The 13,874-nt window shown below is 47.2% G+C and overlaps 1 protein-coding gene and 1 pseudogene across 2 annotated transcripts in view; both read left to right on the forward strand.

The window, feature by feature from the left end:
* THAP4 (THAP domain containing 4) overlaps positions 1 to 7,904 on the forward strand; it is a 44,732-nt gene extending 36,828 nt beyond the window's left edge. For both annotated transcript variants that reach the window (XM_087424548.1, XM_004427760.3), the window contains one exon: positions 7,612 to 7,904. In XM_087424548.1, the coding sequence (XP_087280674.1) occupies positions 7,612 to 7,731 (120 nt within the window). In that variant the 3' untranslated portion in view covers positions 7,732 to 7,904. The remainder of the gene's footprint in view (positions 1 to 7,611) is intronic.
* Positions 4,515 to 5,605, forward strand: LOC106801442 (riboflavin kinase pseudogene; annotated as a pseudogene).
* Positions 7,905 to 13,874: the final 5,970 nt, after the last annotated feature.

Here is a 13,874-nt window from a genome sequence, read left to right on the forward strand (position 1 = left end):
ATTCCCCCGGCATCACATGAGGGCACCTGCTTCCCTGCTCCTTTACCAACATGGCATATTTTCAGACTTTTTGATCCTTTCTAATCTGATAAACAAAAGATGGTATCTAATCATGTTTTAAATGTAACTTATGGGTGAGAGGGAGCATTCCCCGTGCTCACCAACCATTTGTGTTTCTTGTTCTGTGTCCTTGATGTTTAGAGGCATTGCCTGTTTTCTATGCGTTGTCATTTTCTTATTGGTTTATGAGAGCTGCTTATACTGTGGATATAAATCTGTTGTCTGCTGTGTGTGTGACAGACATTTCCCCATTCAGTGGCTCATGTTAGCTTGGTTTATGACGTGTTTCACCCACAGGTTGTAAGCTTTGCTGGAGTCCCCTCTGGGGGTCTTTTCCTTTGTGGTGCCTTCATTTGGGTTCTTGCTCAGGAAGGTGTTTCTACTCGAAAATGACAAAATTATTCTCCCATTTTCTGGGACTCTTGTAGCTTTCCTTTTTACATTTAGACCTTTAGTCCCTCTTGGATTTGTTTTTTACATGATGCAATGTACAGTTCTGACTTTCCAGATGGGTGACCAGTGACCCCACAGATCTGAGATGTCATGCCTGTCTTAAGCCACATCCCCAGAAATAGAGGGCAGGGGTTTGTTTCTTTTTTCTTGTCTGTCTCCTTCTTCACCAATAGTAATTTAAAATCATCTAATAATTTAGGATAATCATAGCTTTATGTTGTATTTTAATATCTAGGGAAAGCTCTTGATATTCTTTTCTCTAAATTGTTTTCAGAAAAAAACACTGCTTTTGGGAAGAGAAAGACAAACACTGTATGATCTTACTCATATGTGGAATATAAACCAACACATGGACAGAGAAAACTGGACTGTGGTTACCAGGGGCAGTGGGGGTGGGGGGTGGGCACAAGGGGTGAAGGGAGTCATATATATGGTGATGGACAAACAAAAATGTACAACCCAAAAATTTCACAATGTTAGAAACCATTAAAACATCAATAAAAAAAAATTAAAAAAAAACTGCTTTTGATCGCCCAACAGCCTGAACAAGCGCCACTTTCAGGTTTTAAAAGCTGACGTTTGCTTCCAACCCCCCTCACTTAAACAAGTGTCCATCTGTGGCTCAGATGGATCTGTATCCTGATGATGCTTTAGCTGTAAAGGCCGACTTGGGGTGACCACAGAATTATTTGTGAACTCACCAGATTGCTAGTTGTCACCAGAGGCCGTAGGCGCTGAAAGAGGTCTGTTGTTGAGCCCGAGTGATGCAGTGTACAGCTGCCTCTACTTTAAACCCTTACAAATAACTGTCGTTTGAAGAGGAAAATAGCACAGGAAATTTCATCCAAGGGGCTGCAATGCCCAAAGGAGCCTGAGGGTGGCTCTTGGGGAGCCTGTGCACTGGCACTGCCTTTGCTGGCTTTGGCGCTGAGCGAGCCACTGTGACAGCTGATTGTCATCTCTGAGATGGAGCGACGGTACTCTGGAAGCCACACTCTGTGAGTGGGAGTTCTCCAACGATGCGCTCCTGGGGTGGTGGGCACAGGGTAGCCCCTCGCCTGCTCTTCCCAGGGCAGCCTCCTTCCTGGGACCTGGGGAGGGGCAGCCTCAACATCTGTCGGGCATGGTGTCTGCCCTCAGGCCTGTCTCCCTTCTCTTGCTGCCTGCTTCTTTCTGCCGAGTTGCTTACTCTGGAGCAAGATGGCTGTTAGGGGATTTTCACAGATTTTGGCACAAAGAGACAGAGCCGAAGGCTGAGTGAGAGGCCACGATTGAATCACCGTGCAATGAAATGGGGTGTGAGTCCACGTGGTGTGGCCAGAAGCCGCTCCAGCAGTGCAGAGACAGATGGCTGTAAGATGGCAGGTAATAAAGCCCTTTTGAAAAGGCACATCGACCTCAGGTGCTGATTTGTAATAGGTGACTTTCGGCCTCAGCACCTGTCAGGTGGGCTCGGAGTGAAGGAGAAGCAGCGGTCTCGCACTTGTCCTTGGAGAGGCTCACGAGGGGAGTGTCCCACCTGAACGTCCCCGCAGAGGCATTTCCTTTGCCGCCCATCTGTGCTCCATCTGCACAGTGTGAAACTGGGCATCCAGCGTGAGGACGAAGAGCCAGCAGACACCATCAGACCATGTGCCACCCACCGTGTGTCTCCACGTCAGTGGCAGGGTGGCCCAGAGAACAGAGCCCTCCGCAGACCACGAGCTCTGAGGGGTGACAGCCACTGTCCTGCAGAAGCTGTAGCATGTGGGACATGTGCTTCATTTCTCTCCACTCCACTTTCGTTTCTTTTGAAAGTGATTTCAAGGGTAAAAGCCTTGTTTGTTTTGAAATGAAATTCCAGAATAAATAATGTAGAATTAAAGAAGCTACTACAGCGCGAGAGTGTTTACCTCGTACAAGTACACGAAGCCTACCACCTGTGTGTTTTCTGGTTGTCCTACTTGTTTTCTGGGTGCCTTGCTCGCTCCCTCTTGCCTTCTGAGATTGTTCTGTTTTCCTCTCTGTGGGCTTGTTTGTTATACATTCTTCTTCTGTCCTTTCAGTGATTATCAGGGGAGTACCACCTGTATTCTTGGTTCATTGATGTTTAATAGAACTTAGTACTTGGGCTACTTCTGGACTATGGCAGGAGCCCCAGGACAGTGCTGCTCAGACTATGATGTGTGTGGGAGTCTCCTGGGACTCTTACTAGAAGGTCAGTTCTGACCCGCTGGGTCCGGGGCGGAGCCTGAGACTCTGCATTTCCAACAACGCTCTGGGTGCTGCTGATGCTGCTGGCGCTCGGAGCTCATCTTAAGCAGCAGAGACTCTGAGCGCTACCTGCACTCCTCCTCCCCCTCCCTTGTTTGCTTGTGCTGGCACACCCCCCAGTCCCCACAACGCACCGTGACCACCGTGTCTGTGGTCTGTGTGCACCGAGCGGTACCCATGTGTTCACTCCATTTGTTCCTGCATCCCCCTGCTTCTCTCAGAGATCATTTGCCTTAAAACTTGAAGAACATCCTCTGGTATTTTCTTTAAGGGAGTGGGGAGTCCTGCTGGCAGTGAACTCTCTGTGGGTTTTTTTGGTGTGAAAATGTCTTCATTTTGCCTTCATTTCTGAAGGGTGTTTTCACTGCAACAAGAATGCTAGGTGACGGTTATTTTTATTACTTTGAAGATGTCATTCCATTATTTTCTGGCTTCCATCCTTTCTGTTGAGAAATCAGTTGTAAATCTTGTCAATCTGTGAAAATAATGTTCCCCACCCCAGCCCCAGCTACTTCCAAGTTCTGTTTGTCTTGTCTTTGGTGATCAGCCAATGTTTTTTTGTGATATAATTTGAATCTGTGGCTTGATATCTTTAGTTAGTGTTATAAAATTGGCCATAATCGCTTCAAACATCGCCTGTATTCCATTCTCTTTCCTCTCTTCTTCTGGACTCCGATTGCACATCTGTTAGAACTCTTAGTGTCCAGTGTGTTTCTTACACTTGCTTTTGTCCATGTTTTCCATCCATCCTTCTCTTCTAGTTTCAGTTTGCATATTTTCCACTGACCATGCTAACATCTGCTAATCCTCCTCTTTTTTTTTTTTTTTTGCTGAGGAAGACTGGCTCTGGGCTAACATCTATGCCCATCTTCCTCTACTTTATATGGGACGCCGCCACAGCATGGCTCGACAAGCGGTGCATCGGTGCGCGCCCGGGATCCGAACCAGTGAACCCCGGGCCGCCGCAGCAGAGCGTGCGCATTTAACCACTTGAACCACCGGGCCGGCCCCCCAGAATTTTCATTTTATTCTTTTTGACTGACTCTAATTCTCTGCTGAACTTCTCCATATGGTTTTCTAATGACTCCAATGCTGACGTTCCCATCCTTCACCCCAGAGGAGGGCGTCCATTTCCATTTCCTGTTTTTCTTTTGCTCTTACCTCCTGTAGGCTAAGTAGTTTATTTTCTTTTTCTTTCTTGAATTCTAAACATCATGTGTGAAAAACTGTAGTGATTTAAGGTGTTGTTTGATGTTATCTCCCACCAAAGAGCAGTTCTCATGCTCTGGTTGTCAATGTACGGAGGGCAGATGCTATTAATAAGAGATTGAGCTATTTTGGAACTGGACTTCTCAGTCTATTTCTGGTTAACTCTTACTCCTGGGGTGCAGCTCTTCAGGGTCCCGACCAAAAACCTGGCTGTCTTCCTTGGCCTCTCCTTCTAGAGGGGCACTGATTGCAGAGTGCAGCACAGCCCCGTGGATCCTAGAATCCCAGCCCAGCTTTCCCGGCTAGCACTTCCCTCCTGGCCCTACCTCTTGGCCCCGAGGCAGCCTCTTACAGGCAGCACGAGCCTCAGGGTGAATGGTTGCTGCACGGTGCGTTCCCTCGGGACTCCCTCTCTCTGGGACTTTGGTCCTCGCTGCCTTAGTGGGTGTCTGACGCCTTTAAATAGACTCTGAGGGCAGAGACGCAGCCTCTCAACTGCCCAGCAGCTTTTTGGGTTAGCAGCATGACGGACTCGCGTGGCATGTCATGAGCACCGCCCGGCCCAACGTGTGCCCGCCAGGCCAGCTGAACTGCCACTCATTTCCCCTGGCTGGTCTGGGGGTCCAGGCACTGCCTCAGTGGCCACTCTGCTGGACACACAGACCAGGCCACACTCCACACCCCAAATGCATGTCGTCATGAGGGCACCTGCCATACTCCTGCCATGGCCAAGTGGTGCGGGGCTTCAGCCACGCCCCCAAGCATCTGCGCATCCCCACAGCTACCTTTCCTGAACAAGGAGTAGATAATCTCCCACCTAATATATCCACCGGCATTTATTATGGTTGGGCCAGTGTTGGAAGTAGAGATGTCCATAAGATGGCGGAACCCATACTACAAGAATGTGAAAACGTCCGTGGAAACTGATACCATGTGTATGGGGAGATCCTCAGCGTGGCCATCATCGGCTACCTCAGACCAGAAGAGAACTTTGATTCTTAATAGTCACCTATTTCAGCAATTCAAGGTGATATCAAGGAAGCTAAGACACGACTAGATTTACCAGAACATTTGAAACTCAAAGAAGACAATTTCTTCCAGATTTCTAAAAGCAAAATAACGAATGGCCACTGATGAAAAATCATCCTATTTATTCATTCACTGTTTTCTAGTATTTTACTGCTCATTACAGTGCAGTCTCACCTTGGATATATTTTAAAAATCAAACATTTTCCTACAGCTGTGAATTAGCTTAAACAGTACAGTGTAGTTACCATATTGTGCTTCAACTGTTCAATTAAACCCCTCATGCTACAGTGCTGAAAAGATTCATTTTAAAAATCAAGGGGCCGGCCCCATGGCTTAGCGGTTAAGTGTGCGCGCTCTGCTACTGGCGGCCCAGGTTCGGATCCCGGGCGCGCACCGACGCACCACTTCTCCAGCCATGCTGAGGCCTTGTCCCACATACAGCAACTAGAAGGATGTGCAACTGTGACATACAACTATCTACTGGGGCTTTGGGGAAAAAAAAGGAGGAGGATTGGCAATAGATGTTAGCTCAGAGCCGGTCTTCCTCAGCAAAAAGAGGAGGATTAGCATGGATGCTAGCTCAGGGCTGATCTTCCTCACAAAAAAAAAAAAAAAAGTAAAAATCAAGACTTTTTTTGTGTGAGGAAGACTAGCCCTGAGCTAACATCCGTTGCCAATCCCCCTCTTTTTGCTGAGGAAGATTGGCCCCGGGCTAACATCCATGACCATCTTCCTCTACTTTATGTGGGACGCCACCACAGCATGGCTTGACAAGCAGTGCGTCAGTGTGAGCCTGGGATCTGAACCTGCAAACCCCAGGCCGCGGAAGCAGAGCTTGTGAACTTCACCACCATACCACCAGGCCAGCCCCTAAGACTCTTTTTTATGTAATGTATTGATTAAAATGTACCACTAGAAAGGTCTTAAGTGTCTTATGATGGAAATGAAATGTCTGTGAGTACGAGTAGGAAGGCAGGTCACTGTGATCTCACGGTCAAGTCCTGCGTGTCTGTACGTGTACAGCGTGTGCTGCTGAGCAGGAGGCGATAAGAGTCATGGATTAAACGGAGGTTTGATAGTTTACTCTAAACTAATGGGGGATGTCCAGACTTTATATTTGTGATATTTTCTGCCTTATTGTATTATTATAGACATGAAGACTTGTGAAATTTCATTTTAATTAGTCATTTCCTTAATGGGGTCAAATCATTGTTCTGTCTTCCGTTTTACAGCCACCGCAGTTCTAATTGGTCTAGACGCCCTCTGCCTATCATTTTTTGTTTGTCTTTAAAGCAGTAAAATGAGTGTGTTTTGAATCTCTAGGTCTCATTTTTGTGTTGTAGAACACCTCTCTCTTCTTTTTAAGAGTAGATATTTGTCAACGTTTTTCTTGACTTTTCTTGATTCTTTTTTCCTTTAAGCATTTTTCAGTGTCAGTGTTTTTTCCATTTAGAATATCCTACAACTGTGCACTTACAAAAGATTACATCTGTATCTACCATTCCATCCCTTCACTATAAGAATAGTGACTATGTGCATATCTGTATTGCATTTAGAAAAACCCCCAAAACTTCATCTGTAGGGTTTCCTCAGAGTTTAAATGAACACATAGCAGTTCTTTTATATGTACCAGTTTCTAAAAGAACACAAAATATTTGTTTTCCCCCTAAGGAAACTATTTAAGAGCCAATTAAACTATGAAATAGAAAGTTATTCATTTTAATGTAATTATACATTCCTGAGCCAATGTCAACTGTTGCAATTGTGTGCACTCGATGTAATTTAATGCTAAAGAGTGCTTGTAGCTTGGGGGAAAGGTGTAAAAAAGTTTTAGTTAAATTATCTTCTAAAGAAATAAATAAAGAGACTCTTTGAAGTCTAGCTTTTCTGGTTTTTTTTTCTGCGGGAGAGTTGGTCAGTTACAAAGTAGTTGGCTGTGGCCCGAAGCAGAACTCCTGTTTCTGGAGCCCCTGCCACCCATGTTCTGGACCACGAGGGAGTAACGACCACAAGAGTTGTCTCGGCAGTTGTCATGCTTCCACACTCTCTCTCTTCAGACATGCCAGGCATGTCAGAGTTTCTCACTGGGGGATGTTGCTACAGGTCTGTATTCTTATTGGAAAGAGCCACCATAATTTGTTCTGGTGAATTAGTGGTTCCAAAAGTGTTGTTCCTGAAGTTTCCAAGAGCACATGTGACATCAGTTCAAGTTGCAGAGTGCCAAGTGGAAGGAGCGCATTGGAGGGTCAGCTTTTGTCTGATCAAATGTCTAATTATGGAGGCCAAAAAAAAAGATGGCTTCTAAATAGACTAAGATGAGACCAGTTCCCGTGTTCACCTGTCGGTCTTCTGGGACAGCTGAGGGGCAGGGAAAGGGGCACAGGCCGGGGGTCAGGACACCTTGATGTGGCATGCCCCATAGTGGCTGTGGGCCAAGTGTCTGTCATCCACTGGTGGGGACACTGCCCAGCTCACAGGCCTCTGAGGACTAAGGTGGCAGGTCACAGCCTCTGCAGGAGCACTTGGCCTATGGCAGGACCTCAGGCATTTGCTGAATCTTTGGAAGGTTAAAACTAAGGTGTTTTGTATTTGTTTTGTTCTGCTCAGATTACCCGAAAATTCAGGCTGAATTCTGAAGGCAAACTTGAACAGACAGTCTCCATGGCAACCACTACCCAGCCCATGACTCAGCATCTTCACATTACCTACAAGAAGGTGACGCCGTGACCCAGAGTAGAGCATCCTCTCAGGCGGGGCCTGGCACGTGCGCGTGACACTTCGGCTTCTCAGCAGACGCCTGCAGCAGGTGTGCGTGTGGCCGCAGGTCTCCGTGGGTGCAAGAGTGTTGCCAGTGTTCCTGTAATGGCATAGAAAAACCAAATAAAAGGCCTTTATTTTTATGGCTGAGCATTTTGGATATTATCACTCGTGTAGACTGTACATTTCTTTCATCTGCTGGTGACTGTTTTCCAGAGTCTTTTCCCTAAAAAATTAAGAAGGGTGACTCTCTTTTTCTCGTTCTCTTTTTCTTCCTGCAGTTTTGACAAGATCTAAAATATTGATAGATCTTCAGTAAAGTAGCCCATAATCTGAAGACAAGGAGGAGACAGAAAGAGTTGCAGTTATTTTCTCGGTATTTTCAAAGAGCCCTGGAGTCTCAGGACCCCATTTCCATGGACAGAGGGCGTTCCCAAGGCGAGAGGATGGTTGTGAATTTAGCATCACTGTGTAAAGTTTATTTTATTACACTCATATAATATTACTTTGATTTGTTTGTTTACTGTGAAAGTTTCCAGACATACACTAGCCCCTCCTGCCTGTCGCCAGCTTTAATGCTTACCAGCATTTCCTCATACCAATGGTTCATCTATTCTGCCCCCTTCTTTTGATGGAGTATTTTAAGCAAATTCCAGACATAATGTTATTTACCCCTAAATGCTTCGATATGCACGTAAAAACAAAACAAGGCCTTCTTCTTTTTCTTAACACACCACCATATCAGAAGCCACATCAGGAACAGAGAGGTTCTGTGCAAGGAGGTGGGGTTGCCGGTCCCTAGGAGCTCAGAGGAGGGACAGGGCTGGTGCTGAGCCCTCAGAGGAGCAGCGCCAGTGCGTAAGGAAGTCGGCTGGTACCCCAGGTGCCCAGGGAGCATGGGGAGGCCGGTGCTGGGCATGCCGTGGAGGAAATCAGGTATGGGAGAGACTCAAGGTACAATTCGTCTGGAAGCAAACTCCCTTCCAGCTGTGAACCTGTGAAGCCAGACAAGTTATGTGCTTCCAAAATACAATGGTGGGGGGCCAGCCTGCTGGCATAGTGGTTAAGTTCACGCGCTCCACTTCAGCGGCCCAGGGTTTGCAGGTTCAGATCCTGGGCGCGGACCTACACACCGCTCATCAAGCCATGCTGTGCTGAGGTCCCACATACAAAATAGAGGAGGATTGGCACGGATGTCAGCTCAGGGCCAATCTTCCTCACCAAAAAAACAAAAACAAAGTACAATGGTGGGACAGAAATGGGATGGACATTCCCATTCCAAAAGGAAGTAAAAAGAAAGGAGTGACAGGTCCTGAGCAAGTCCAAAACCTTAAGCCTCCAGAATAATCTTCTTTGGCTCAACGTCTGCCCTCCAGGCCCACTGGGGTGAAGGTCCTGCCTTCCAGACACATGGGGCAGTGGTCCTGCCCCCACAGCATTGCTGAGCACAGCCCACACTGCAGTTCTCATGGGTCAGAGTCATGTGCCTCTTACTGAACGACGTTCATTTTGCCCATCGCACAGAAAGCCAATCACTGAAATGATGAGTTTGCTGCAGAGAAAGGGTTTATTCATAAGGCAGGCAAGCAAGGAGACAGGAAAACAAATCTCAAATCCACCTCCCCAAAAATGCGGACTAGGGATATTGATGGGGTTGGGAGTAAGGTGGTCTGAAGGGTGGGGATAGATGATTGGAGGCAAGGAAGAGTGAGGTAATTGATGATCAGCACAGACATAGTTAAACTTCATTCCTCTTCATAGGATGCATGTTCACAAAATGGTGGGGCAGGCATGATCTGGGGATGGAGTGTTTTGCTCCCTGATGTCAGGAGTTCAGCAATTGGGCACCCTTGAAGGCCCAGTTGGTGGGTTCGTGGTCTCAACCAGCCTGAACTGGCAGGGAGTCAACTCCTAATCACTCAAAAACAGCTCAAACACCCATTACCATGGTGACCCAGGCACCAGGAAGATGTTATCTATAGGAACCTAGTGGGAGTTAGACAGTATATTGCGTGAGCAGCATAGTTAACAATGGGTGGGAGAACAACTAAAAGCTATAATTAATAATTGCAAAAAAAAGCTTTAGTTGATAACTACTTAGTCAATGGCTAACTGTTCACTGGTTTCATCTGCAGCTCTCCTGAGCTAGAATAGCACACCACTGGCTCTATCAATCTAGGGTCACCCTAGTGGGGGCTCTCTGCAGTGGCCCTACCCATGTGGGGCAGGGATCTCTGCCTGGGTTGTGAGCCCAAGGCTCCAGGCCACTCCATCCTTCAAAATCTAGGTGGAGGAAGCAGAGTCCCCATGGCTCTTGCATTCGGCACACTGCCAGAGGTGGTACCTCGTGGACAACAGACATCACCAATGTTTACTGCCTGTACCCTCCAGAGGGGCAGCCACCTCTGCCTGTGGCACAAGAATGCTGGGAGCAGAGCCTCGAAATCGAAATCGGTCTGCTCCACAGGCTCTTATACTCTGGGCCTGTGATGGCAGGGGCACCCCCGTGATCTCTGTAATGGCTTTGGGATCATTCTTCCATTGTCTTCGACAATAGGCCCTAGCTTCTGTTTAGATAGCTGACTAATCTCCCATTGTCTTGACAAATGGCTCCTAGCTTAGTTGAGATGGGCTGTCGATACTAATCTCCTTATCAAATTTGGCCACATACTTTGTATTCTCTCTGAACAAACTTTCGCATTACTTTCAATATGGATAGGCTGAGAATTTTCCAAAATTTTAAGGTCTGCTTCCTTTCTGATTAACAATTCCACCTTTAAATCATTTCTCTCTTCTTGCATGTTACTGTAAGTATTCAAAAGAAACCAAGCCGCTCCTTCCACACTTTCACTTTGCTTAGAAATTTCCTCAGCCAAATATCCGATTTCATCACTCACAAGTTCTACCTTCCACAAAACTAGGACACGAACAGTTAATTTAGCCAAGTTCTCTGCCCCTTTATAACAAAGATTACCTTTCTTCTGGTTTCCTAGAACCTGATCCTCATTTCCATCCGAGTTCTCATCAGGATGGCCTTTACTGTCCATGTTTCTGTTACCGAACCAGGTTCGTTTTTGCCCCTTGCCCTGAAAGCTAAACACCAAGACAACGAGATTGCAGCAGAGAGGGGATTTTAATCACAAGGCAGCCAAGTGAGGAAGTGGGAGAACGAGTCTCAAATCTGCCTTCCCCAAAAATGGGGGCTCAAGGATATTTACGGGGTAGGGGTCAAGGTGGTCTGAAATGTGGAGCTAGATGATTGGAGGTAAGGAGAGGTGAGGTAATTGATGATCTGTGCAAGTGTAGTCAGACTTCACGCCTCTTCATAGGACAAATGTTCACAAAATGGTGGCATTAGCATGACCTGAGGGTGGAGTTTTCAGCCTCTTGACATCAAAAGGTCACTTACCGGACATCTGCAAGGGCCCATTTGATGGATTAGTGGTCTCAACCGGCCTGAACTGGACAAGGGGGTCCTACTTCCTGAAAAACAGCTCAAACACCCATTACCATGGTGACCCAGGCTCCGGGAGATGTCATCTGTAGGAAGCTAGTGGGAGTCAGACAGCGTGTTGCCTAAGCAGCACGGTTAACAATGGGCGGGGGAACACCTAAAGGCTACAATCAGTAAGAGCAAAAAGGAAAACAACTTTAGTTGCTAGCTACCTAATCATCAATGGCTAACTGTTTACCAGTTTGATTTCTACCAACATTCTATTCAGGACTACTTAGGTATTCTCTAAGAATGCTGAGTCCTCTTCTCTTTCTGGGCTCTCACCAGAATCTCCCTTTCGGTCCCTTCATGGCAATGTGGGCTTTTTCTAGCAGGCACCTCAAAACTCTTCCAAACTCTAAGTTCCAAAGCCGCTTCCACATTTTTAGGTGTCTGTTACAGCAGCACCCCCACTTTGTGTGTGTGTGTGTGTGTGAGAGGAAGACCAGCCCTGAGCTAACATCTATTGCCAATCCTCCTCCTTTTTTTCCCTTTTTCTCCCCAAAGCCCCAGTAGATAGTTGTATGTCATAGCTGCACATCCTTCTAGTTGCTGTATGTGGGACGCCACCTCAGCATGGCCGGACAAGTGGTGTGTCGGCGCGCGCCCGGGATCCAAACCCGGGCCGCCAGTAGCGGAATGCGAGCACTTAACCGCTAAGCCACGGGGCCGGCCCCTGCACCACCACTTCTCAGTAACAATTTTCTGACTTAGTTCAGAAATAAGTCAGAAACTTATTTCTGTAACAAAAATACCATAAATGAGGTGGGAGGGGCTTATAAACCACAGAAATTTATTTCTCACAGTCCTGGAGGCTACAAGCCCAAGATCAGGCTGCTGGCCGATTTGTTCTGGTGAGAGCTCACTTCCTCACAGATGGCCATCTCCGCTGTAACCTCATATGGCAGAAGGAATGAGCTGGCTCTCTGGGGTCTCTGTTACAAGGGCACTAATCCCAACAATGAGGGCAGAGCTGTCACGTCCTAATCACGTTCAAAGGCCGCACCTCATACCATCACTTCAGGGGTTAGGATTTCAACATATGAATTTGGGGGAAAACAAAGATTCCGACTACAGCATCAGGGAACCTGGACGCTGAGTTCAGAGCTGTCAGCTGCTAGAGCGATGCTGAAAGAAGCTGGGAGCATCAAGGAAGTCCCACTCCCCCTCCTGCATCCCAGGCTCCTCCTCCCTGCTCGAAGCCAGGAGGGGGTCTGGGAGGGCAGCCCCCAGAGCGGGGCATGGAAGGTTCAGCTTGGAGCTGCGAGATGAGGAGCAAATAACTGACAAGGTCATCTGGTCGTCTCCCCCTCCCCCTGACATTTAGCTCCTGGGAAGCTGGTCACTAATCCTGGAAGGCGTCCCCCGTCTGGATTCTGGATTCACCTGGGTTCCTTGTAGCGTCTGACTTGTTCCTCCATGCCCTCTAATTCCTCTAGTCTGGAAGTTGGATCGAAAGTTCTGACCGGATACACACTTCCTAAGGGGGGTCCAGGCCGTCCTGTCCCCACACACCAGGAGCCTCACTATGTCTGCTTGTCTCACTCTCCTGATGCTAAATGAATAGGCTCAGATGGTGACCACCTGGGCCCTTTAGTCTCAGGTTCCCATCAGCCTTTCACTGGAATGTTTTGTCCCCCGTGGGTGACCATCGCCTGAACCAGCTCCTCCACCAGAGTTGTGGATTGGTTTTCTGACTCTACTGTCCCTCCTGCATTCAGTGGCTGGAATTCTCGCCCAAGAACTTCCCTCCATCCATTAGGCTGTTGGGTTACCCTGAATTAAGTTCATACCTGGAAGCCAGCATAAAAGCTTAATTCTTTCTCTTAAATTGTCAGTTGTCAGAGTAAGAATGCCCTGGAACCTCGGCGATGGGCGGTGGGTTGAGCTATTTCTCCCACCACCACCCCTCCTCCTCCTGCTCCTGTTAGGAACCCAGGACCTTGTGAATATTTGAGGCGATTCTAGGCAAGTGCAGTCTTGTTCTTCGACAGACAGGAGGTGCTCAAATGATCCCAGAGTTGGCCAGAGAAGCCCTCAATCCCTTGATGCCCTCCATGCTCGGCGCCACAATCCTCTCCCCCGTCTCCTGCCCCAGAGCCCGGCTCCCTTTAGTGGGGGTGGGAACCTGAGACCACAGTCGGCACTGGTATGCTCGGCATGCCGGCTGCTCTGCTTCCAGGCCTTTCCCCAGCAGAACCGGAACGTGGGTTTATCATTTCCTCATTGATTTTCACTGAACTGTGTGACGTTACCTTGCAGAGATCATGGCCCTCCACCCTGCTTTAGGGGGGATATATGCATTTTTTAAGGAAAAAAAATTATGTGTCTATACTGTTCCCAATTCAAAATTTAAGATTATAAAATTTTTCACTTAAATTCTTTGATTTTTATCTCTTTTAACATGAAAATCTTGGTTCTCTACATTATTTGCCATGTCCTACAGGATGCAAGTAATTATTTTGGAATAATAATACTGTTCGTAACAATAGGACTACTGATTGAGGTTTGGGTTTTTTGCTCGTTTTTACACCTTTCTCATTGAAGATATAAAGTTAAAATATATTATAATTGGAATAACTGATTGCTCTGGGTGCTTATGTCACCCACTTGATGTACA

The sequence above is a fragment of the Ceratotherium simum genome, chromosome 37, assembly GCF_057802395.1.
Source record: "Ceratotherium simum simum isolate JZ-2026a chromosome 37, ASM5780239v1, whole genome shotgun sequence".
In the NCBI taxonomy this organism is placed as follows: domain Eukaryota; kingdom Metazoa; phylum Chordata; class Mammalia; order Perissodactyla; family Rhinocerotidae; genus Ceratotherium; species Ceratotherium simum.